This window comes from Pteropus medius, unplaced genomic scaffold (genome assembly GCF_902729225.1).
Source record: "Pteropus medius unplaced genomic scaffold, Ma_sr-lr_union100, whole genome shotgun sequence".
Lineage (NCBI taxonomy): Eukaryota > Metazoa > Chordata > Mammalia > Chiroptera > Pteropodidae > Pteropus > Pteropus medius.
In genome coordinates, this window is record NW_024354502.1 from 21,532,168 (window position 1) to 21,558,225 (window position 26,058).

At 37.9% G+C, this 26,058-nt stretch overlaps 1 protein-coding gene and 1 pseudogene across 2 annotated transcripts in view; one reads left to right on the top strand and one right to left on the bottom strand.

Annotated features, from left to right (window-relative positions):
- RGS22 (regulator of G protein signaling 22) overlaps positions 1-26,058 on the top strand; it is a 174,898-nt gene that overhangs the window by 87,981 nt on the left and 60,859 nt on the right. For both annotated transcript variants that reach the window (XM_039853590.1, XM_039853591.1), the window contains 4 exons: positions 11,444-11,571; positions 22,704-22,818; positions 24,257-24,379; positions 25,136-25,237. In XM_039853590.1, the coding sequence (XP_039709524.1) occupies positions 11,444-11,571; positions 22,704-22,818; positions 24,257-24,379; positions 25,136-25,237 (468 nt within the window). The remainder of the gene's footprint in view (positions 1-11,443; positions 11,572-22,703; positions 22,819-24,256; positions 24,380-25,135; positions 25,238-26,058) is intronic.
- LOC120595885 (uncharacterized) lies at positions 21,129-21,246 on the bottom strand (annotated as a pseudogene).

The following is a 26,058-nucleotide window of genomic DNA, read 5'->3' on the forward strand; positions in this document are numbered from 1 at the left end:
ACACACCAAGCAAAAACCCATGAGCATTGAACTTGCTGTTCCCTTCACTGGGAGCACTCTTCCTCCAAATACCCCCGTGGCTTGCTCCCTCACTCACTTTAGGTGTCTGCTCAATTATCACTTATTCAGACAGGCTATCCTTGACTCTTCTATGTAAGCACACTTATGTAGGACAGCATAGATATCCTCCATCACTATCTAAATCCTCTGCTCTGCTTTATATTGCTTTTTTGTACTTATGACCACATCATTTATGTTGTCTTTCACCTCCTATCAGAATATGTTTTTTTTTTTTCTGTTAACTACTTATCCTCAGGGCCTACAATAGTGCCGGACACATAATAGTTGCTTAATAAGTATATTGAATGAATGAGTGAGAAGTAATAACAACAGAGTCAGAAGTAGTGAGCATTCTTTCACACCGGAAGAATAAAGTAGTACAAAAAGATAAGGGGAAAAAAATCCAAAAGGAGGAAAAAAGTTAACTTTATACAGAAGTAAATAATGCTACATACTTTGGCACAGAGATGCAATAACTGTAGCTAAGACCTGCATTTCAGAAGTAAAGAGCCTTATAATATTAATCATAGTAGTTTTTAAACATGTGACGGAATGTTAACTTTTATTGGCAGTAGTCACACAAGATCCCTTTTTAAAAGATTATGTATAGGATATCTTATTTTCTATTTATTTTTAAATTTTCTTAATTTTTCAATTACAGTTGACATTCAATATGTTAGTTTCAGATATACAGCATCGTGTATATCGTGTAACATTTATGTGTTACAAAGAGATCCCTTTGATAATTCTTGCACCCACTAATACAAAGTTATTGTGGTATTGTTGATTATATTCCCTAAGCTATACTTTACATCTCCATGACTATTTTGTCACTGCCAATTTGTGCTTCTTAATCCCTTTACCTTATTCACCCAGCCAACTGGCAATCATCAGTTTGTTCTCTGTATCTATGAGTTTGTTTCTGTTTTGTTTGTGTATTTTGTTCTTTAGATTCCACATATAAGTAAACTCATATGGTATTTGTTTTTCTCTGTCTGGCTTATTTTACTTAGCATAATACCCTCACGGTCCATCCATGTTGTCACAAATGGTAAGATTTCATTCTTTTTTTATAGCTTAGTAGTATTTCATTTTATATATATGCCATTTCTTTATCTATTCATCTTTTGATTGGAGTATTTAATCCATTTACATTTAAAGTAGTTATTGATGTGTATGTTGTTATTGCCATTTTATTCATTGTTTTCTGATTGTTTTTGTAGTTTTTCTCTGTTCCTTTCCTATTCTCTTGCTCTCTTGTATGTTGATGACTTTCTGTAGTGTTCTGTTTGGATTCCTTTCTCTTTATTTCTTGTATATCTCCTGTATATTTTTGGTTTGTGGTTACCATGTGCTTTATATATACCAGAGTATGTTCAGCAGTCTTTTAAGTTGATGGTCACTTAAGTTTGAACACATTCTAAAATCACTACCATTTTTATTCACCCTTTCACATTTATGTTTTTGTCATTATTTTTTACTTCTTTTTGTGTGTATTTTGTGTCTATCCCTGAATTTACTGTTATAATTACACATGCTTTGGCTACTTTTGACTTTTAACCTTTGTACTAGCTTTAGTGTTGGTATATCCATTTCTTTTATTATGTTTCCCTTTGTCAGTGAGAAGTTTTTTCTTTGTGATATTTTCTTATTCATACTTTTGATTGTTTTCCTTTTTCGTCTTGAAGAAGTCCCTTTAATGTTTCTTGTAATACTGGTTTGGTGGTGATGAACCCCTTCAGTTCTTTCTTGTCTTGGAAGCTCTTTATCTCTTTTTCAATTCTAAATGACAGCCTTTCTGGGTAGAGTGATCTTGGTTTAGGTACTTGCTTTGCATCACTTTGAATATTTTGTGCCAATCCCTTCTGGCCTGCAAAATTTCTCTTGAGAAATCAGTCTACAGTCTTATGGAAGCTCCCTTGCAGGTAACTAAATGCTTTTCTGTCGATGCTTTTAAGATTCTCTCTTTGTCTTTAACCTTTGGCATTTTAATTATGATGTGTCTTGTTGTGGGCCTCTTTGGGTTCATCTTGTTTGAGATTCTGCGCTTCCTGGGCTTGTGTGTCTATTTCCTTCATCAGGTTAGTGAAATTTTTCATCATTACTTCTTCAAATAGGTTTTTAATCCCCTGGTTTTTTTCTTCTCCTGATGATACCCCTATGATGTGAATGTTGTTACACTTGCTGTTGTCCAGAGGCCCCTTAAATTATCCTCATTTGGGGGGATTCTTTTTTCTTTTTGCTGGTCTGATTGGGTGTTTTTTGCTACCTTGTCTTCCAAATTGCCGATTTGATCCTCTGCTTCATCTAGTCTGCTCTTGATTTCTTCTAGTGTATTCTTCATTTCAGTTATTGTAGTCTTCATTTCTGTCTGATTCTTTTTTATGGTTTCTATGTCTTTTTTTATGTTTACTATATCTTTGTTGAAGTTATCATTGAGATCATCTGTTCTTTCCCTAAATTCCTTTGGCAGCCTTATAACCAGTATTTTAAAGTCTGCTTCTGATAGATTGCATGCCTTTATTTTGTTTAGTTCTTTTTCTGGAGGTTTATCCTGTCATTTCATTTGGGATGTGTTTCTTTGCCTCCTTGTTTCGGCTGCCTCTCTGTGTTTGTTTCTATGTATTAGATAGGTCTGCTGTGTCTCCAAATCTTGGCAGAAAAGCCTTATGTAGTAAATGTCCTATAGTGCCCAGTGTCACAGTCTCCCTGTTCATCTGAGCAGGGTGCTCCACGAGTGACCCTTGTGTGGGTTGTGTATGCTTTCCTGTTGTAGTTGAACCTTGATTGCTGTTGGAATGTCAGTGGGTAGATTAACCCTTAGGCTGGCTGGCTATGAGGACTAACCTTGACCACCAAGGATACCTCTTGCTAAATAGCCCAAGATGTTGTGCAGGGGCTGACCCTATGGAGAGAGATTTGCTTTAGCAGAGTTCAGGTGCCTGCCAAGTTCATCTTTTGGGTGTATCATTTGTGGCACTTAATTGAGTGGGGCTCTGGAGTGGTCTAAATTGACCACCAGGTGTCTTGGTTCTGGGGCCTCTGGGGAGGGGTTCTGGTTCAGGCCAAGGTCAGCCACTGCCTGTGTCTGGCTCAGGGTTACCTGGTATGAGTTACAAGGTGGTGTAGTTGCTAGGTGCTAGTTGCCTGTGCTGGGCTTAGAGGCACCTGGGAGTTGCTATGCTGTGATCTGAGGCCAGCTGCCACTAGTGCTGGGCTTGGGCACTATACCTCTTTAGCAAGAGGTATAGGGCATGCCCAGGCTAGCTGCTGCTTTTTGAGGTTTGTAGATGTTGGGGAGATTCTAGGAAAGTCCACAGTATGGGCCCAGGCTGGCCTCCTGTGTGGATTTGCCTCTGAAAGAGGTTCCAGCCAGGTGTGTGAATTGGGTGTGGTGGAGTCACACCTAATTCAGAGAATTACCAGGGTGGGAGAGAGTGGCATTAACTAGGCTAATGGAGACTCTCGTCTTTGTTGCCTGCCTGTGCTTGCAGGCTGTGTGTGGGGAGGGATCAACAATGAAACAATGGCACCTTCCATCTCATCAACCTGTGCCTCCTGGCTGTGTAGAGGGAGAGCTCAACAAAGGAACAATGGAGGCTGCCAGCATTTCAGCTCTGGAGAGAGTTGCCCCTCCAGCCCTCGCCCTGAAGTCGGACAATTCAGTTCCTCCCAGTATGTCCCTGGTGCTTTTAGAGCTGCTGTTCATTCTCTGGAGCTCATGACCAGTGTTTGTGAGCAAGTGAGTCTGTGCTTGGGCCCTTTAAGAGAAAGCCTGGGTCTTCAGCAGACCTCCTCTCACCTGGACTGAGATCTTGTTTATTTTCACAGCCAGCTGTTGTGGGGACTTCTCTTCCCAGCACTGGTACTCTGAGCTGGGGAACCCAGTGTAGGCTTGGGACCCCTTGCTCTTCAGTGGGATCCTCCACAGCCAAGACGTCCCTCCAAATTCTTAACTGCCCCACATTGGTGTAGGACCAGCCCATTTTGTATCTCCACCCCTTCTACCAGACATAACATGGCTTCTTCTTTATATTCTTAGTTATAGGACTTCTGTTCAGCTCATTTTCAAGCAGTTCTCAAGAACGGTTGTTCTATAATTTGGTTGTAATTTTGATGTAGTTGTGAGAGAAGATGAGCACCATGTTTACTTACTCCACAATCTTGACTGGGAGTCCCCAGGATATCTTATTTTAAAAGCAGAAAAATGTATAATATAGTTTTTAAAGTTTTGTTGTAGCCACCAGCCCCCAGTAGACACACGGACCGCTTTTTATAGGAAACACACTCTTTATTCAGCCAACTGGGTCTGCCAAGGGTACGCAAACCCCAAATTAAGCAGCCCTGAAATGTAGAGGTACAGGGTTTTTAAGCCCTAAACCCCTTTTCTTCATCCTGTTTGAACACACAAGTCTATTTTTCTTCTTTTTACTAACTGTCAACCCACAGGTCGGTTGTGCAAGCGGAGGGTACAGAAGCAGAAAGCTTATTGTTAGAGCGTTATGTTCCCATGGGCAATAGCCAAACAGTAATTTTCCAGCCAGCACATTCCCCACTGGCCTTAGCAGAAAATCAAATCCTTGATTCTTTATGTGGAATTTGCTCATAGCCTCTATTTTGTATTAATAAAGTTTAATAGAATGAATTCTCTTCCTTATATATGCAAACAAGAAATTGAGGAAGCATGGGCCAAAAGTTAACAAGAGGAGGAGGAGGATCCCTGACAAGCCAGCACAAGTCTACTCGGATCTCTGGAGTACCGTGGCTGGTGATGTTCTGGGCAATGATTTCACCGGTCTACTATAAACTTCTATTCTCTAGGCCAGTATATGTTTCTGTATGCCTGGGCTAAAGAGGAAAAAGGAAGAAACAGAAGGTTAGACTTATGTACACTTGAGTCTTAGTCTTAAGGGCCCATCTTCCTGAGCTGTCCACTCTTGTGCTGCCTTCACGTAGGAGTGATGAATCCATGATGGGATGCCGTCTACCTTAACTGCAGTGGGAGTCGTCAGGGAGACAGTGAAAGGTCCTTTCTATTTGGATTCCAGTCCCTTGGAAGTGGTCTTCTGGATCCACACAGAGTCCCCAGGCTGAAATTGATGGGGAAGTCTGTCCACCGGGGCTGAGTGGGCAACACGAACCCAGGACCAAATCTCCTTCTGTACACTTTGAAGGCCTGTAAAGACTTAAGTAAGATAAGGTTACGTAGTTCTGCCTTTTTCTCATCTTCTATTTTAGGTACTAAAGGTGCGGGTTTCCTAAAGAAAATTTCAAATGGGGTGAATGAGAAGTTCTACCCAGGTCCCACCAGTTTCTAATCCTAACTTGACGAATGTCTCTTTTAGGGTCCGATTCATTCGCTCTACTTGGCCCGAACTTTGGGGCCGATAGGCACAGTGGAGTTTCCACTGCAAATTTAGGTAGCTAGCCATTTGTTGTGATACCTTTGCTACGAAGGCTGGCCCGCTATCCGACCCTAAAGTTCTGGGGAGACCAAATTGAGGGAAGATTTCTTGTAGTAGTTTCTTAGTAACTACTAAGGCAGTCTCTTTCCTGGTAGGGAAGGCCTCTACCTATCCTGAAAAGGTGTCTATAAAAATGAGTAAATTTTGTAGCCCCCCACAATTGGGGTTACCTCAGAGAAATCTACTTTCCAGTGGTCCCCTGGATAAGTTCTTCTTTCCCTATGCCTAGGTTATTCTATCTTCCCCTTCTTTGGATTAACTTGGGCACAAGCTGGGCATCGTGAGGCAATCTCCTCTGCAGTTCTTCTCCCTTCTAACAAGTGAAAATAGGGGTCTAAAGCTTGGAGCATCTTAGTTCGCCCTAGGTGTGTGGTCTGGTGTAGTTGGTGGAGGAGAGCCCAATTTTTCTATCTGGGGTCGTCCACCACCTCTGTTGGTTCCTATGACTCCCTTATCTTGAAAATAAATGTTTTCTTCCACCGTATAGGTTGGAGACGGAAGCAGTTCTGGGTAAGGGACAACAGTTAGTAGATGTGATGGGGGCCCCACTGGCCTTGTGGCCACTGTTCTTGCCTCTGCATCAGCTCGTTGGTTTCCCTCAGCCTCGGGACTATTCCCTTTTTGATGCCCTTTACAATGAACAATAGCAAGAGTCTTAGGTATCTATATGGCTTCAGATAAGGCTAAGATCTCCTCCTTGTTCTTGATGTCCTTCCCAGCTGAAGTCAGAACCCTCTTTCCTTGTAGATGGTTCTGTGTACATGTGCAGTGGCAAAGGCATATCGGCTGTCAGTGTATATTGTGACTGCCTTATCCTTTCCCTGTCTTAGTGCCTCAGTGAGGGCGATGACTTCGGCCTTTTGAGCAGAAGTCCCATGGGGAAGAGCTTGTGACCAGATGGTGCCAGTTAGAGTTACAACCACTGCCCCAGCATACCTCCTTCCTTCCTGCATGAAGCTGCTCCCGTCCGTGAACAGAAAACTTCATCGGCCTCAGGCAGAGGGGAGTCTTTGAGGTCTGGCCGCGAGGAACACACAGTGTCAGTGAAATCTATGCAGTCATGAGCGGGGGTCTCGAGGTCTGGGTCTGGCAACAGATTGGCTGGGTTGATGATAGTAGCTTTGGATTTTAGCCATACGTTTGGGGTCATCCGGTGCCTCCTTGTTGTTGAACACCATCTGAGCTCTCTGGACAAGTTGGGACAGGTTCATCCCTGCAAAGCCTTCTAATTTTTGTAATTTACACTGGATATCAGGGGCTGCCTGAGTAGCAAAGGCTACATTAATTGCCCGCTAGTTCTCAGGGGCCTCGGGATCAATGAGGGTATATGCTCGGTATGCCTCCTGTAGTCGTTCAGGAAACGCTCCGGGGGATTCCTGAGGTCCCTGTGTAACTTCAGTTACCTTAGAAAGGTTAGTCGGCTGACGAGCAGCCATCCTAATTCCTCCAATTAGAATGTGGTGGTACCGATCTAATGTCATTGTCCCTGCCTGAGAATTGTGTCCCCAGTCTGGGTGGGTGGAGAGAAATTCCTCCTCAGTTTGTTCCCCTGCTTCCTCAACTCTCCTCCCTCCCGCAGCTATCTTTTGTGTTTCAGTAGTGAAAGGGGTAATTAAAAGCTGTTGGCAATCATCCCAGGTGGGGCGGTGAGTCTGAAAGACACTTTCTAAGAGTCCCATTAATGCCTGGGGTTTCTCAGAGAAAGGCAGATTCTGTGCCTTCCAGTTGTACAAGTCACTAGTTGAGAAAGGCACGTAAATCATAAAAGGCCTGTCTGTGATGTCCCTGGGGTGGTGCTTCTCACAAGGGGAGGATGGCTGGGGTGGTGATATCGGCTGGTTCCCTGCCCAGAGCGGGAGCAGGAGGCCCATAGGGGTTACCTGCCCACGTCGAGGAGGTGAGGCGGTGCTATTGGGCCTCTGTTGTCCTGGATTATAGGGTGGGGGAAGGCCACTGTCCTCCAGTGGAGATTGGAGGACTGAGGGACTGGGCTGTCTTGGAGATTCAGTTGCCGTATGTTTCGGGGGGCCCACAACTAAGACTCGTGCCCCTAGAGAAAGGGCACACCGGCGGAGCCAAGGAGGGGAGTTCTGAACAAGGTTTAACCATTGATCAATGTAGGGAAACTGATCAGGATGTTCCGGGTCTCCCGTGACAATCTTCCAAACATTCCTCATTAAACCCCTGTCAAAAGAACCCTCCGGAGGCCAGTTTACACCAAAAGATGGCCTCTCAACTTCAATGTTCTTAGGCTGCCTGGAGAAAACTTTATGCCATAGTCAGCTCCCTCTACAAACCCTTCTTTGAAATGTCGCAGGAGACACCCCAAGAGTGTCTTCTGTGAAGTCAGGGCCTCCCCACATCGCTTACGCGGAAAACACAAGACAGACACTCAGACAAGAATAATTACTGGGGTGTAGGTGGACCTGGAGAGGTCTGCCACCTACAACCCAGACAAAACAAAAGACAATAGACAGAACCCGATGACAGGGAACAGGAGTTGGCATCCTGCGGCCTGGCCACGGTCCGGGAGATATGACTGCGTCCAGTCTCTCCACAGACCCCCCAATGACTAGTCAAAAGAAACAGAAAAGTACGTTTTTATCCAGACATCGAGGCCTCAGAGATTCCTGTCGGGATCAGGAACAAAGAGTGCGTCCTAAAGATTGCGTCTGTGACGATTGCATTGACCCCGTCACGGCATTCAAGGGCCCTGGAACGACTCAGGTGGCCACCCCTTTGAGTCCGTAACAGGGACAGCAACCACTTTGGAGGCCGGTCCAGTCTTAGATCTCAGGGCCACTCTCTAAGATCTCGCTGGGGCCTCCAAATGTTGTAGCCACCAGCCCCCAGTAGACACACAGACCACTAGAAAGCAGTGAGTTATAGGAAACACACTCTTTATTCAGCCAGCTGGGTCTGCCAGGGGTACGCAGACCCCAAATTAAGCAGCCCCGAAATGTAGAGGTACAAGGTTTTTAAGCCCTAAACCCCTTTTCTTCATCCTGTTTGAACACACAAGTCTATTTTTCTTCTTTTTACTAACTGTCAACCCACAGGTTGGTTGTGCAAGTGTGGGGTACAGAAGCAGAAAGCTTATTGTTAGAGCATTATGTTCCCTTGGGCAATAGCCAAACAGTAATTTTCCAGCCAGCATAGTTTTACTTCAATAACTAGTGTTTTAGAGCTGGAGGGACAGTTTTTCCCTGTCAGTGATTTGTTAACCTTAGATCCATATATCTTAGAATCAGATAGAAAGCTTTAAAATACACTGATGCCTGGGTCCGACCTTCAGAAATTCTGATTTAACTGATCTGGAATGGGTTTGAGTCACTTTGTTAAATTAGGGGGTTGGCTTAAAACTGAGATCTCAACCTGTCTGAACATTAGAGTCATATTTTAGAATCTACATTTTAATAAGATTCCTAGTGATTTGTATGCAAAGCACTGCTATCGCTGGTTGTTCTTTAAGATAACAAAGAGCTTTTAAAACAGATTCCTGAGTTCCACTGGGAGAACATGATTCAGCAGGTCTAGGGTGTGGCCCAAGGATTTGCATTTTTAACAAAATCCTTCCCAGGTGATACTTTTGCTGCTGGTCTTGGGACCACACTTTGAGTCAGTGTCACTTTAGAGCACTAATGGTTTCTTATCCATCATTTTGACATTTTTCTGAACTTCATACCTTGTGGCCTTTTTGTGTACCACTCCAGTGATAAATCTAATCTTCCCTGTTAGCCTATTTGACTTAGTGATTTAATCACCAAGTTAATACATATCTTAGAGGGGTAATGTAAGGAGCACATCATCTGATAACATGTAAACATCTGTACAGATAACATTGCACAACATTTGAGAGGCACGGGGGAAGAAGAAGTAAGTGGTGTGATCAGTGAAAGGAACTTGAATAAGAGCACGGTGCTGAAGGAATGGGGAGAGACTGGCCTGTGTAAAACGTGGCATAAACATGACTATAAGTCTCATCTGTTCTCTTTCTCGGTTTCCTGAGTAATCTTACCATATTTTGTCATTGATATTTTCTAGTTGGATGACTCATTTTGATCTCACTGTGTCTTTCCTTGGCAAAAAACACTCGAAGGGGTAGAACTCAATTCTATTTTCTTTGTTTTTGTCGTTTAAAAAGTTAAGGCATAATTTACATACTGTAATATTCACACTTTTTAGTGTACAGTTCTGTGGATCATGACAAATGTATACATTGTGTAACTACCATCACAATCACAATATGGGACAGTTCTTTTATCTACCTGTCCCCCCAAGCCCATTCTACTGTGCCCTTTTGTCAGTTTTTTTCCTCCATCAGTTACTTTCTTGTTACTCTTCTAGTTTTCACCTGAGCCAGAAAGCTCAAAAATTGTAATTTAGCCTTTTCTCTATATAATACACTTAAAAAACTTTTAAAAACCTTTTTATTGTGGAAAAAAATATGCAACAAAATGAACTAGCTTAACCATTTTCAAATGCACATTTCAGAAGTAAGTATATTTGTGTTGTGAAACAGATCTCCAGAACTTTTTGTCTTGTAAATCTGAAACTATATACTCATTAAACAATTGCCCTTTCCCCTCCCTCAGCCTCTGGTACCAACCGTTTTACTTTCTGCTTCTATGAATTTGACCGCTTTTGTATGGTACACTTTTAATAAGCTCAGTGGTACCCTGTGGTACCACTCATTTATTGACTGCTGCTTAATGTCATGCTGAAAAATTACCGAAACAGATGTGAGCCCTGATACCTAGGAAGTTATATGTAAAACATGCTTCAGTAATTAATCTTGTTTATAGAATTCTGAAAAAAATAGTAGTACTCGTTAGGTACCTAGAGTGTACATATATAAGATTTGTTATTTATTTTGGATAATGAAACATCACAAATATACTCCTTGCTCTCCAGCGACATGTATTACATTCTAATAGAAGTTGACATATAAGAAAAGTTTACACTTTTTCAAGTTATAAAAATAAAACTACTGTACATTTAGAAACTGAAGAGACAAATCACTTCTGCTCTCACTACTTCTAGACACCTATTAACTTATTTATTTTCTCTTAGACTTGTGAATTCCTAGTTTTAATGAACTTATACTTTTGTATACTGATGTTTTTCTTTTAATATCATCAACAATTTTCCATGCTTCATAATCCTTACTTTTAAGGATTATATATAATGTTACATTTATGTATATCCCATACTCCGATAATTGATTCTTTTTTCCTCCGTTTTAACATTTAGGTGTTTATACTTTTTTGATTCATGCATGTAGCATCTCATATTTTGGATTTAAATAGTAACTTTTACCATAAAGAACATTTAAGAATGGGAATAATAACCATGAATATAAAATGTCCAGCAATGGAAGGAAATAACTCTGTTAAGATACAGGTCTCTATTATGGACCAAAGATATTCTTGCATCTTTTCCCCAGAATACCACCTCCATTTTCCATGCTCCCATGTGCATGCAGGTGCATTCACGCATGTGCGCGTGCGCGTGCGCGCGCGCACACACACACACACACACACACACACACACACACTAAAACCTATTCAGTTATAGAATAAAGAAAAGTTTTTGCAGCGTTTTTCCTCCAAGAAAGAGTCTTTTTTCACAATGATGTAGGGAAATAAAGCCTTTGGCCTTTCTTTTTTCAGAGTCTAAATAGCTGTAAGACTTTCAGCCTTCTGGTTGCATAAAAGTGGGAGTTTGAGAAGAACACTTTTGTTCTAGTGGGAAGCATAATAGGTGGTAGAGTGAGGGAAGAAATCCTCTAGTGATCAAAACAAATTTTAGGTAAATGTGTAGAGTTATGCTTTATTCTGTTGGGTTTTTTTTCATTTTTCTCATTTTTTTTCATTTTTCTCATTTTTAACTTTGTTCATTATCTTACCACTTTTTAGAAAGAAGAATCCAGTTTAGTACAAACTCCTAAATCTCCCAAGAAACCTAGAGTAAAAACAGCAATTCAGAAACAGAAGAGTGAGGCTTTGTATTCAATTTCTCCTAAGGACGACATGATTGATAAAGGGTAGGTACAACTTTTTATGTGCCAAGCGTTTTTCTGTAATAGTAAGATTTTTTAAGAATCTAAAATTAAATACAAATTGAAAACTTATACCTTGATTTTTTCACATGAGTTCTTATATTTCAATGATAGATATTAGAGGGTTATACTTCCTGTGTATATTATAAATTAGGAGTAGAACTCCTGAGATTAGTAATTTTAAAAAGATTGTGCCTCTGATTTCTAGCCTTTCATGAACCATAGAATCAAAAGACTTCTCTGAAAAGATTACCCTCCAATTCTTACTTGGCCCTATTCAGTAATTTAATATTTCTCAAACTTGAGATCTCATAATACTCTCAAAAATATTATCATTATTTAATATAGTATATTATTTTATTCATTTAGGTTGGCCCACAAATTTACCCTTTTTATTATTCTTTTTTTAAAATGGAATTATTTTTTTTCAGCCTGGAAAAATACTCTTTGGTATTAACTTTGGTATGGGGTCTGCTGGTGAATAATTCTTTGTTTAATAATTTATTACTTTCTTTTCTTTTTTACTGAGATAAAGTTTACATAACATAAAATTCACCCTTTTAATCATGTTGAGGTATATAATTCACTGATTTTCAGTATGTTTACAAAGTTGTGCAACTGTTACCTCTATATGATTCCAGAACATTTTATCACCCCTAAAAGAAGCACCATCTCATCATCTCATTAACAATCACTTTCCATTTTCTCCCTCCTTTAGCCCCTGGTAACCACTTACCTACTTTCTCTATGGATTTGCCTATTCTAGACATTTCATATAAATGAAACTGCACAATATGTGGTCTTTTGTGTCTGGCATCTTTCATTTACATAATGTTTTCAGTGTTCATTAATGTTGTGGTCACTTTTATTTTAAATTATTTTTGTTGGGTATAGAATTATAGATTGGTACTTATTTTCTTTCAGCACTTGGAAGGTATCATTTTGTTATCTTCTAGCTTTTAATATTTCTGTTAAAATACAGTAGTCCCCCATTATCCACAGGGGATACATTCCAAGACCCCCAGTGGATACCTGGAGCCTCAGATAATACTGCACACTATATACACTATGTTTTCCCCATGCATACGTACCTATGATAAAGCTTAATTTATGAATTAGGCATGATAAGAGATTAACAACAAAAACAAATAAAATAGAAAAATTATGATAATATACTATAATAAAAGTTTGTGAATGTAGTCTCTCTCCCCTCCAATCTCCGCCCCCCCCCCCAAATATCTTATTCTACTATAGTCATCTTTTCACTTAAAGGAAGCACTTTATGGCTCCTCTTTGGTATATTCAAATCACCAGCATCACTATTCTTATGCTTTGAGGCCATTATTAAATAAGGGTTACGTGAACACAAGTATTGTCATGCCACGACAGTCGCTCTGATAACCAAGACAGCTACTAAGTGACTAATCGGCAGGTAGCATATGCAGCATAAATATGCTGGATGAAGGGATGATTTATGTCCCAGGTTGGACAAAGTGGGACAGTGCAAGATTTTATCACACTACTCAGAACAGCGCAAATTTAAAACTTATGAGTTTATTTCTGGAATGTTCTATTTAATAATTTCAAAACGAAGTTGTCTGCAGGTAACTGAACTGTAGAAAGAAAAACCATGGACAAGTGGACAAGGGGGGACTACTGTATTAGCTCTTAGGCTAATTATTGTTCTTTTGAAGATAATATGTCTTTTCTCCAGTTGCTTTAGTATTATCTATATATTTTGTTTTTTATAGTTCTACTCTAAAATGAGGCATGGGTTTGCTTTTATATATCCAACTCAAGGTTATTAAATCTGCGGCTTTGACATCTTTTATCGGCTTTGGAAAAGCTGATATCTCTACCAATATTATTTCTAACTTTTTATCTCCTCTCATTCTGAGATTCCAATTAAATGTATGTTAGACCCTATTTATCCTCTCATACCCTGTCTTCTGTATTCCATCCTATTCTGGGTATTTTCTTTTGACTTATTTTCCAGTTTACAGTTTGTCTCTTAAACTGTGTCTAATCTGTTGTTATTCACATTTATTTAGTTCCTAATTTCAGTTATTATATTTTTTATTTCTATAATTTCTCTTTGGTTCTTTGTTAGATCTGTTATGTCATGTTTTATAGTTTCTAGTTCTCTGGAAATGCTGTATCTTTTATTTAATCTCGTTGATTATGTTGTTTAAAATCTGTGTCTGAAATTTTTGATGTCTGAAGCTCCTGTGACTCTCCACTGTTTTATTTAAGATGTCTTTTGTTCTCGTTGTCTTGTTTGCTCTTATATCTTGTATTTGTTAATTTTATGCTATTCTTTCTATTTGAAAAGTTGTGTGTAGAATTTATTTAAGACTTAAGTTGACATCTTTTTCTGGAAGAAATTTTTTTCTTTGATTTTACCAGGCAACTCAAGCACTGATAATCTAGGATAATATTAATATAATTACCAGGATTCTTCTGTGCAAAAAATACTATGCTGTAGTATGTGTGGTTTACTTCCAGTGTTTCTTTACTACTAGGCTTCATCCCTGGGGGTTGTCAACCAAAAATATGAAGTGTTTAACAGGGCCCTCAACTCTGTTAAACATGATGTTTAGTTTTTTAGATGCTCTTCACTATCAGCAAAACCTCAGGGAAAAGCAATCCTAATGCTGAAATTACCTGTCTGAATTTTTTTCAAATTTTTTTATTGTGGTAAAATACAAATAACATGAAATTTACCATATTAACTCTTTTTAACTGTACAGTTTAGTGATACTAAATACATTAATAATGTTACACAACCATCACCACCATCCATCTCCAGAACTCTTTTCGTATTGTAAAATGGAAGCTCAATACCCATTAAACAATACTAACCCATTTCCTCCTCTCGCCAGCCCTGACAACCAGCATTTTACTTTCTTTCTCTATGATTTTGACTACTCTTAGTACTTTGTATAATGGAATCATACATTATTTGTCTTTTCGTGACTGTATTATTTTACTTAGCTTAATATCCTCAGAGTTCATCCATGTTGTAGCACAGTTCAGAATTTCCTTCCTTTTTAAGGCTGAATTGTTCATCATACGTATATATCACATATTACTTATCTTTTCATCCATCAATGGACACTTGGGTTGCTTCCACATTTTAGCTATTGTAAATAACGCTGCTATGAACATGTGTACAAATATCTCTTCAAGAACCTACTTTCAATTATTTTGGGTATATACTTAGAAATAGAATTGCTTGATCATATGGTGATTCCACATTTAATTTTTTGAGGAAATGCCATATTGTTTTCTATAATAACTGTACCATTCCTACCAACAGTGTACAAAGATTCCAATTTCTCCATATTCTTGTCAACACTTGTTATTTTCTAGTTTTTTAATACAAGTCATCCTAATTGTGTGAGGTGGTATCTCATTGTAGTTTTGATTTGCATTCTCCTAATGAATAGTGATATTGAGCATCTTCTCATGTGCTTATTGGTCATTTGTATATCTTTTTTGGAGAAATATCTGTTCAAGCCCTTTGCTTATTTTTGAATCAGATTGTTTTCTTGTCGTTGAGTTGCAGGACTTCTCTATGTATACTCTCCCATTCTGTACATTGCATTTTACTCTGTTGATAGTGTCTTTTGATGCACAAAATTTTTAAATTTTCATGAAGTCCATTTTGTCTAGTTTTTATTTTGTCACCTGTGTCTTTGGTATCATATCTAAGAAATCACTGACAAATTCAATGCTATGAAGCTTTTTGTCCTATGTTTTCTTCTAAGAGTTTTATAGCTTGGGCTCTTAAGTATTTAATCTGTTCTGAGTTAATTTTTGTATATAGTGTTAGATAAGGGTCCAACTTTATTCTTTTGTAAGTGAATATCCAGATTTCTAAGGATCGTTTGTTGAAAAAACTGTCCTTTCCTCATTCAATGGTTTTGGCATCCTTGTCAAAAATCATTTGACCTTAAAAGCAAAGGTTTATTTATGGGCTCCCTATTTTATTCCATTGGTATACATGTGTATCTTTATGCCAACACCACACTGTTTTGATTACTGTAGTTTTGTAGTAAGTTTTGAAATCAGGAAGTGTTAATAATCCAGCTTTGTTCTTCTATTTTAAGATTGTTTTGGCTATTTGTAGTCCCTTGAGATTCCATACAAATTTTAGAATGGGTGTTTCTATTTCTACAAAAAATGTTATTAGGATTTTGCTTGGGATTGCATTTGCTCTATAGATTGTCTTGAGTGGTATTGACATTTTAACAATATTAAATCTTTCATTCCACCGACATGGAATGTGATTCCATTTAGTTATGTCTTTTCTAATTTCTTTTAGCAGTGTTTTGTAGTTTTCATTACACAAGTCTTTCACCTCCTTAAGTCAATTTCTAGGTATTTTATTCTTTTTGATGCTATTATAAATGAGATTTTTTCCTTAATTTTTCTTTCTGATAGTTCATTTTTAATGTATAGAAACACAACGGATTTTCATATATTGACTTTGTATCCTGCACCCTTACTGAATTTGTTTATTAGTTCTAACATTTTTTTTTGGTGGAGTCTCTAGGGTTTCGTATATATAATATTATATCATCTGCAAATAGTGACACTTTTGCCTCTTCCTTTTTGATTTGGATGCCTTGTATTTCTTTATCTTGCCTAATTGCTCTAGCTAGGACTTCTGGTAGTAATATTGAATTAGAACAATGAGAGTGGGCATCTTTGTCTTGTTCCTGATCTTACAGAAAAAGCTTTTATCTTTTCACCGTTGAGCATGATGTTAGCTGTGGGCTTGTCATACATGGCCTTTATTATCTTAAAGTGCATTTCCTTTATACTCACTTTGTCGAGGGTTTTACTCATGAGTGGATTTTATATTTTTCCTCCAGATTTTTGAAATATAATAGACAATTAGTTGCTTGTATTTACGTTGTACAATTCAATGAATTTTTTTCCCCAATTATAGTTGGCATACAATAATATACCAGTTTCAGTCATATAGCAGTGATCAGAGATCCACATAACTCACAAAGCGATCACCCCACTAAATTTAGGACCCCACTCCCCCTTACATATTTATTAAACATAATTAACCATCTTCCCTATGTTGCATTCTACATCTCCATGTCTATTCTGCAACTATCCATTAGTACCTCTTAATCCCTTTGCCTTTTTTTGTCCTCACAACCCCCCCTCCCATCTAGAATCCTTCTACATATTCTCTGTATCTATGAGTTTATTTCCATTTTTATTGTTGTTTATTTTGTTCTTTGGATTCCACATGTGTGTGAAATCATGTGATACTTGTCTTTCTCTATCTGACCCATTTCATTCATCGCAGCAAATGAAATGGGTCAATCAAGGCAATATCTTTTTCCATCCTCTTCCATTTAGTCTATGTGTGTCATTTAATCTGAAGTGAGTTTCTTGTAGGCAGCATATGTACAGGTTTTCTTTTCTTATCCATTCAGCCACTCTATCTTTTGTTTGGAACACTTAATTATTTTCCATTTGAGGTACTTGTTGATAGGAACGTAGTTATTACCATTCTTTACTCCTATTTTTGACACATGTTTTTTCTTCTTAAAGAAGTCCCTCCAACATTTCCTGTAATACTGGCTGGGTAATGATAAATTCCCTTTGCTTATTTTTGTCTGGGAGGCTCTTTATCTGTCCTCCAAATCTAAATGATAGCTTTGCTGGATAAAGTATTCTTGGTTGTAGATCCTGGGTCTTCATCACTTTGAATATTTTGTGCCAAGCTCTTCTGTCCTGCAAGGTTTCTTTTGAGAAATCAGCTGCCAGTCTTATGGGTGCTCCCTTGTAGGTAACTAATTGCTTTTCTCTTGCTGCTTTTAAGATTCTTTCTTTGTATTTAACCTTTGGCATTTTAATTATGATGTGTCTTGGTGTGGGCCTCTTTGGGTTCCTGGTTTTGGGGACTCTCTGAGCTTCCTGGAGTTTTATGTCTATTTCCTTCACTGGGTTAGGGAAGTTTTCTATCATTATTTCTTCAAATGCCTCTTCAACGTCTTGTCTTCCTTCTGGTACCCCTATGACATGGATGTTTTTACATTTAATATTGTCCCATAGGCTCCTTAAATTATTGTTATAGTTGTGGCTTCTTTTTACTTGCCATTTTGATTGAGTGTCCTTGGCTTCCTCATCCTCTATATAGGTCATTTGATCCTCTTCTTTATTCACTCTTTTTATTCTATTTAATATACTTTCATCTCAGATAATGTGTTCTTCATTTCTGACTGGTTCCCTTATATAATTTCCATTTCCATTTTTATGTTTTTTTTTTTATCTCTTAAAGTTCTCACTGAGTTCATCTATACTTCCCTTAATTTCATTGAGCATCTTTATAACCAGTGTTTTGAACTCTGCATCTGTTAGAGTGCTTGACTCCATTATTCCTGGATCTCTGTTCTGTTCTCTCATACGGTTTCTGCTTGTCTTCCTATTTAGGCTGCCTTTCCATGTCCGTTTCTTTGTAATATGCACAACTCCTAAGTCTCCTGGTCTTATTAGTGTGGATTTTTCTGTAGTAGGTGTTCAGTGACACAGTCCTGAGAGGGTTTCAGCTGCAGGCCAAGTTTAGCCCCAGCCTGTGGCCCTCTGGGGCCACACGTTAAGATTAAGCAAGCAATCCACAGATGCTTTCCTTATGGTTGCCTCAAGAAACCATACCAGAAACCGAGGCCAGCTCTCACCAATGTGAGTCTTGGCTCTGCTCAGCAAGGAGTACCTGACTCACCAGTGACACACCTGGATGTGGCGTGAGTGGGGCCACAAGTTGGAGGAGGCAGAGTTTCAGGGAATCCTCTGGGCGGAGTGACCTCTGTTATCCAGTTTGATGAGGTCTCACCTATGGAGGCTCTGTGTCCCACACTGGGAGTGGGGAGGGCTCAGCAGAGAATGATGGATACCACCGGCACTTCTGTACAGAGCAAGTCTCACCTTCAGCCCTCCCTCCAACAACTCAGTGTCCCCCTGTAAATCCCTGGTGCCCCCCACGCAGCCGAACTGGCACTAGTGCTCAGATCAAGCAGGTCCATCACCACGGAAGTCCACTTGCAGACACGGCCCCTTTAAGAGGCATCTGCAGCTGCCAGCTGCCACTACTATGGCCTCTGTCCCACTCAGCTGCTCAAGACTGGGCAGCCTCGCGTCCTCACCCTGTCCTACCTCCTCCTGTTGCAGGGTGATTTCTTATTTCTCTCCCTAGTTGTAGGGCTTGTTCATCTAGATCCCAGGCAATTTTCCTTGCTGTTTGTTTTTTGTTTCTGTCAGAACTTTGATTTGGTTGCAAGAGGGTTGAACAGAGCCTCTATCATATACGCCATTTTTTTCTCTCTCTCGGATGTTAAATTTTGTAAAATGCCTTTTTCTGCATCTATTGAGATGATCATATGATTTTTATCTTTCATTTTGTTAATGTGGTATATCACACTGGTTGATTTGCAGATTTGAACCAGCCTCCCATGACTAGAATAAATTCCACTTGAAGGTGGCATATGATCTTTTTAATGCATTATTCAATTTGGTTTGCTGATACTTTGTTGAGAATTTTTGCATCTATGTTCATCAGGGATATTGGCCTATTATTTTCTTTTCTTGTAGTATCTTTATCTGGTTTTGGTATCAGTGTAATGCTGACCTCATAAAAGGAATTTGGAAGTTTTTTTTCCTCTTTAGTTTTTTGGAAAGGTTTGAGAAAGATTGGTATTCTTTAAATGTTTAGTAGAATTCATCAGTGAAGCCATCTGGTCCTAGACTTGTTTTGGGGGAAGTTTTTGATTACTGATTCAATCTCCTTACCAGTATGATGTCTATTCACATTTTCTATTTCCTCATGATTCAGTCTTGGTAGGAATTTGTTTATTTCTCCTACGTTGTCCAATTTTTTTGTGTGTATAATTGTTCATAGTTCATAGTAGTCTCTTATGATTCTTTGTATTTCTGTGATATCAGTTGTCACATTTCCTCTTTCATTTCTGATTTTATTTGAGTCCTCTTTTTTCTTTGGTGATTTAGCTAAAGGTTTGTCCATCTCATTTATCTTTCAAAAAAACCAGCTCTTAATTTTGTTGATATTTTCTATTGTCTTTTTAGTCTCTATTTCATTTATTTGCACTCTGAACTTTATTTCCCTCCTGCTACTAACTTTGGGATTTGTTTGTTTTTCTTTTTCTAGTTCCTCGAGGTGTAAAGTTTGGTTGGTTGAGATTTTTGTTTGTTTGTTTCTTGAGGTAGGCATTTATCACTGTGAACTTTTCTTTTAGAACTGCTTTTGCTGCATCCTGTAAGCTTTGGTATGTTGTATTTCCATTTACATTTGTCTGAAGATATTTTTTTAATTCTCTTTTGACTTCTTCTTTGACCTGCTTGTTGTTCAGTAATATGTTGTTTAATCTCCACATATTTGTGAATTTTCTGGTTTTCTTCTTGTAATTGATATCTAGTTTCATACCATTATGGTTGGACAAGATGCTTGATATGATTTTAATTGTTTAACTATATTAAGACTTGTTTTGTGGTCTAACATATGATCTGTCCTAGAAAATGTTCCATGTGAACTTAAGAAGAATATGTATTCTGTTGCTTTTTAAGAAATGTTCTGTAAATATCTTTTAAATTCATCCAGTCTAACATGTTGTTTAAGGCCTATGTTTCCTTACTGATTTCCGTCTGGATGATCTATCCATTGATAAAGGGGGAGTATTAAAGTCCTCCACTATTATTGCATTGCTCTCTGTTTCTCCCTTTAGGTCTGTTTATATTTGCTTTATATATTTTGATGTTCCTATATTTGGTGCATAAATATTTACAAATGTAAATATTATATCCTCTTGTTGGATTGATCCATTTATCATTAAATAATGACCTTCTTTGTCTCTTATTACAGTCTTTGTCTTAAACTCTATTTTATTTGATCTGAGTATAGTACTTTCAGGTTTGTTTGTTTTTTTTTCGTTTACATGTAACGTCTTTTTCCATCCCTTTACTTTCTTATTTTTTTTTCCATGCCTTTACTTTCAATCTGTGTGTGTCATTACAGCTGAAGTAAGTCTTTTGTAAGCAGTATATAGATAGGTCTTGTTTTTTAATCCATTCATCCAGTTCTGTAATTCCTTTGTCCCTTCCTCCTTCTCTTGCTCTCTACCTTTGTGGTTCGATGATTTTCTGTAGTGGGAAAATGTTTGTTTGTTTGTTTGTTTGTTTTTAAATGCCTACAGCACCTGGTATTCCTAGGTGGTCTCCCATTCAAGTACTAACCAGGCCTGGCCCTGCTTAGCTTGTTCAGGGTGGCATGGCCATAGACAGGAAAGGGTATTTTTAAGGTAGAGGAAACTTGAGGCTTTTGACATGCTTAGAGTAGAATCTAGTAGAAAGAGAGAAGTTGAAGATACATGAGTAAGAAGAAGTTCTCTATTTTTTTTTTTAATATTTTTTTTTAGATGAGGCAACCCTTGATTGACCTCACAGATTGCAAGGACCTTGTCAGCTTACAATCCCTTATTTATTTATTTATTTTTAATTTTTTACACCTACAGCACCTGGTCTTCCTAGGTGGTCTCCCATCCAAGTACTAACCAGGCCCGATCCTGCTTAGCTTTTGAGATCAGACAGGATCGCGCTTGTTCAGGGTAGCATGCCATAGACTAAGTTCTCTATTTTCAAAGGGCAGTAGAAGGAAGGGTTCAAGAGCCAAAGCAATGGCTCCTTGCCAAGGCAAGGAGATGGGACACTTCTTTCTGAAACAGGGTAGAAGGAAAGCAGGATGGGTATAGATGACCATATTTGTTGATAGATAATTTAAGAATACTTTAGATGTAAATAACAGAAAATTTGAATAACAGTGACCTAGACAAATCCAGCTTATTTTTCTCACAGAACAAGAAATGTCAAGGTAGGCACCTGCTAGTATTGGTTCACTGATATCACAGATATTAAGGCCTGAACCCTATAATCCTCTTGGCCATTTATTCATAGTAGTATTATAGCTCCCAACGTCAGGCTTTCAAATCATAGGAGGAAGGGCAATTTCCATTAGCACTCTGCCTTTGATCAGGAACGCAAGCTCTTTTAGAAGCGTCCCAGCAGACTTCATTTTCTATCTCACTAGTCACAGTATGTTATATGACTACCCCTCTTTGCAAGGAAGTATTGGAAAGTGAATATTTAGCCTTTTCAGTATCTCTCTGGTGCTGGTTATAGAAACATGTCACTGGGAATGGATGTTGAGTTAGTTAATCAATCAACAGTAGGAGAGTAGTGACTGTAGCAAAAACTGAAGCATGCTGTACCTACATTTTGTTTGAGAAGAACTTGCAAAGTAATCTGCTGGTAGAATGGAGTGGAGTTAGATTGGTGAGGTGGAACAGGCATGTTTTATAAAACTGGAAGTTAAGGTTTAGAATAATTGCAGTGGGGTATGGGAGGGGGAGCTGGATAAGAAAATATAAAAAGATAATGTCCAGTCATTAGTCTAATTCCAAAGTATTCTGTTATCTTGCCCCAAACTACCATATATAAATCCTTATTGTGAGGATTAAATGTGATAATTATATTTAGCACAATGTTGTTATGTAGTATATAGTGTTCACTTAATTGTTAGTGTCCTCTTGCCCTAAGCAAATTAGTTAACTTTCTGCCTTTTAAACAAGGCTTTTTCTGTCTACCTTTATATAGTTCATTATTCTCTCCATCTCTAGAACCTCTGTAAGTGTGCATGCACGTGTGCACACACGCACACACATACACACAGACTATATCTCCTACTCATTTTTTTCAGGAAAAATCTCATTTCTGTAATTACTGATATAGCTAAAAGGGACTTCTTGTTTTTATACTCCCGTAATATGAATAATTTGTTTGGCATCTATAATATATTCTCAAATTCATTCAACCAGTGGTTATTTTTTGAGAGTTGTCTTTCTGTATGACTATACTTCATGCTTCATTCTCTTCATTCTTCATTCTTGCGGGCTGGCCCTGATACTTTTTTCCCCCTAATTCTCTAACAATGCTAGGAAGCACTCCTGAGATTTGATGCCGTGTTTACTAAAGGTACTTGAAATATGTTTGTTGATCAGTTAGTTCTCATTCCTATAATTTAGGTCAAAGTATGTGTCAGACAGCAGCAGAGTTATTCGTTTAACATCTTTTACTGACATTTCTGAATGTCTGAAGCCCCAGCTGGAAAGAAGATATACTTATACAGAAGAACCTTTGGTAAGTATTTTGAGGACTGATTAATCCAATTCCTCATTTAAATGATCAGATTTTGATTTTAGAGAACTTTTATTGATTTACAATATTAAACAACACATTTTATTTTATCCTTGCAAAAGGATTTTTACATAAAAATTTCCTCTGTTTCCTTTTGAGTATTATGTTGCTATATATTCCATTGATTACTGTTTTCAAAAACGGCTGTGTTCTGGTTTTAGTATCAGGACACTTCAGGTACAAAATAAGACCCTCTAGGATTTTTATTAAGTTTTAACTCTTGATAAAAAAATAATTTTTGATGTTATATTTTGTAGGCTTAGAATTTTTATAAAGCAGAGTACTTCCATAGTGTGGGTTCCTGGATCATGTGAATTCACTATACTAGTTCTAAATGATAACTTTACATTCCCTAAGGATTATACTTTAGATAGTAACCTTGGTAGTCCAGATATAGGCTGAACACTTAGATGTAATTTTGTATAACAATTAATTTTATTCTCCTTTTCTTCTAATTAGGATTTTTTTCCTACCAAAATAATGATTTTTTTAGTTTTGGAATGCCAATGGTTAGACATCATAAAAACATTAAATTCTCATATCGGAATTTGTTTATTAGGAAAATAGAGAAGCAGAGAGACACTATAACAAGGAACAAGAATCTTACTTAAACCCTAAATCATTCTTGCCACAGTTCTCTCAAGATTACAGAGAAATTTGACTTGCACATAACAAATAGCAAAGAGTTCATGTGAATAGCAGATGCTCCGTTGTATTCTAGAATCACTCTTGTGTTTGGAGACATAGCCAGCTTTCTGTGTTTCAAGAATGGTATTAGGGTTGCCAGCATTGTTGGCACAGAAGCCCATAAATAGTAAATAGTTTATGAGAACTTATACTGTCATTTACACTTTCAAGGCCATGACCTATATGGGGTGACATTATCCAAAGAGAGACTCTCTTCCCCCAGACCCCCCCACATCCCACCACCATTAAAGATGGTTAATGAGCAGCACTGAGAGGCCGTGAAGATAGTTCTTTTTATAACTCTCCTGTAACTATTTCAGCAGCACCTCAAGGCTAAAATAACAATAAATATGTAGGAAAGAGGCCACCAACAGAGATTTGGAAGACTCCTAAAATGGTGTCATGGTGCCTGAAACAAGAATATAGTTGAGGCTAGGAAATTATTATAACATTAAGTTTGAGATCAGATTGGTTTATAATAGAATGAACTCTGCTGCTATAGTTTGCTCCAAAAATGAGCCCTATATGACAGTCTGATGCAAAAATACTGCATTGATTACATATATGGTATAAAAATAAATAGTCCAGTGAAGAAATGACAGCTTGGCAGAATTTATGAAACCCTGTTGTACAATACCATAAAAAAAAAAATAATGTTTCTGGGTGGATAATGGACCTCTGTTTTGTTATCTAGGTTAAAACCATGGCAGATGATGACTTGGGAGGATATGACATGGAAAATTTGTTGCAGTCTTTGTATGTAGAAAATAGAGCTGGATTCTTCTTTACTAAATTTTGTGAGCATTCAGAGAACAAGGTAGAAAATTATTTAAAGTCTAATTTTATACATTTCACTTCATTTTAAAATAAGAGAAGTTGAAATAATTCAATGCTCAAATAATTATGTTTGATGTTAAATTTTTCATCTCTGGTAAGAAATTTCATACCAAATATTTACTAAAAATTTAAACACTTCTATTATAATTTTCTTTCATTCACTATCCTGCTAAAAGTAAAAAGGAAAGTACAGTATAGGTAGACAAAGATTGACCTATGCTATTACAGTTTTATTTTCATATAACTTGTTTCAATGTAACATATATGAAATTTGGAGTTGATTTTTATCAATCCTTTAACTTTTATTTTTTAACAATCTTAATAATTACAACTTATAATGGGTAACGGCAAACTTATTTGCAGTTTTTTTAATCACAAAGTCTTCATGTTGACTTTGTGATGTTTCACTGGTTCAAATGAAGAGTAGTGTTTGTTTAGTTCTATATCAAAATACCTTTGGGGTTCTTTAAGTGATTAATCTAATTGTTATCTAAAATGCTTATTTTATTAGTGACCAATTACGTGAGAAGCATACCTGCCAAAATATAATGTTCTAGTGACAATACCAATGAATATTTTGTATGTTGCCAGTTTGTGATAGAAGATAAAACCATATTAAATTGAACCAGATATATGGTAACACCAAGAAGCTAAACAATTACTTCTATTTGAAATTAGAGCTTTGTGGAGCTTCAATAATGGGTGGTAATAATTGATGTGCTTTTCCCATCTGTAGTTGTGGAGGAACAGCGTGTACTTCTGGTTTGACCTACAGGCTTATCATCAACTTTTCTACCAAGAAACACTTCACCCTTTTAAAGTATGCAAGCAAGCCCAAGTGAGTATTAATGTTGGTTCACCATGAATCTCTAAGTACACAGAGAAATAAAAAGTTGTGTCGGGCCCCAAACAAGAGAAATCTGGGAGTTCAGGCAAAAAGGCAACAGTTAAATTGCCGTGGCATTACTTTATTTAAATGTCAGCCAACTGTTGTTTTATAATCTGATTTCTGGGTTCTCAGTTTTATCTATTTTATTTGGTTTGCTTTACTTTCTCTTTGCTGCCAATTACTTGTTCCAATAAAGGACTCCTCCTCTCTCCTTTTTTAAATTTATGCCTTTTTGGTTTGGTTGTGAATTATTCAAAAGAGAACCCTGCCCTGAGAGAGGACTTGTAATGAATCATTGAAGTGACTGGAACAGAGGCATTGGCCAAAGTTGCTCTCTGAGCTTCCTGCAGAAATCAACAGTTGGATACACTTTAGCTGTTGACCTGTCTGAAGGCGAGAGAGAATGTTGACTGACTGTGTGTGGCATAGGCCCTGTGTCTTCGCCTGGGCTTCTGTGCTACACATGATATAAGACAGATACTGAGAGGTGGAGAAAAGACTATCTCAAGACCTCCCTGAAGCAAAATAGAGGAGGAAGAGTAAAAAAAAAATAGAGGAGAAAGAACAGAGAATTCTCTGCAAAGGAAGACAGAGAGGGTGGCCAGTTTTTTGTTGGAAGAAGGAAAGGAATAGAATTATGACTTGAGCTGAGTTATCTTTTCAGTTTTTTATTCTTAGGCTCTTCTGATCTTTTAAGGAGAGAGGTCATCAAGCCTAGAAAACTACTAATCACTTGTATATCTGTTGACCACTTAAGTGGTTCTTAAAAT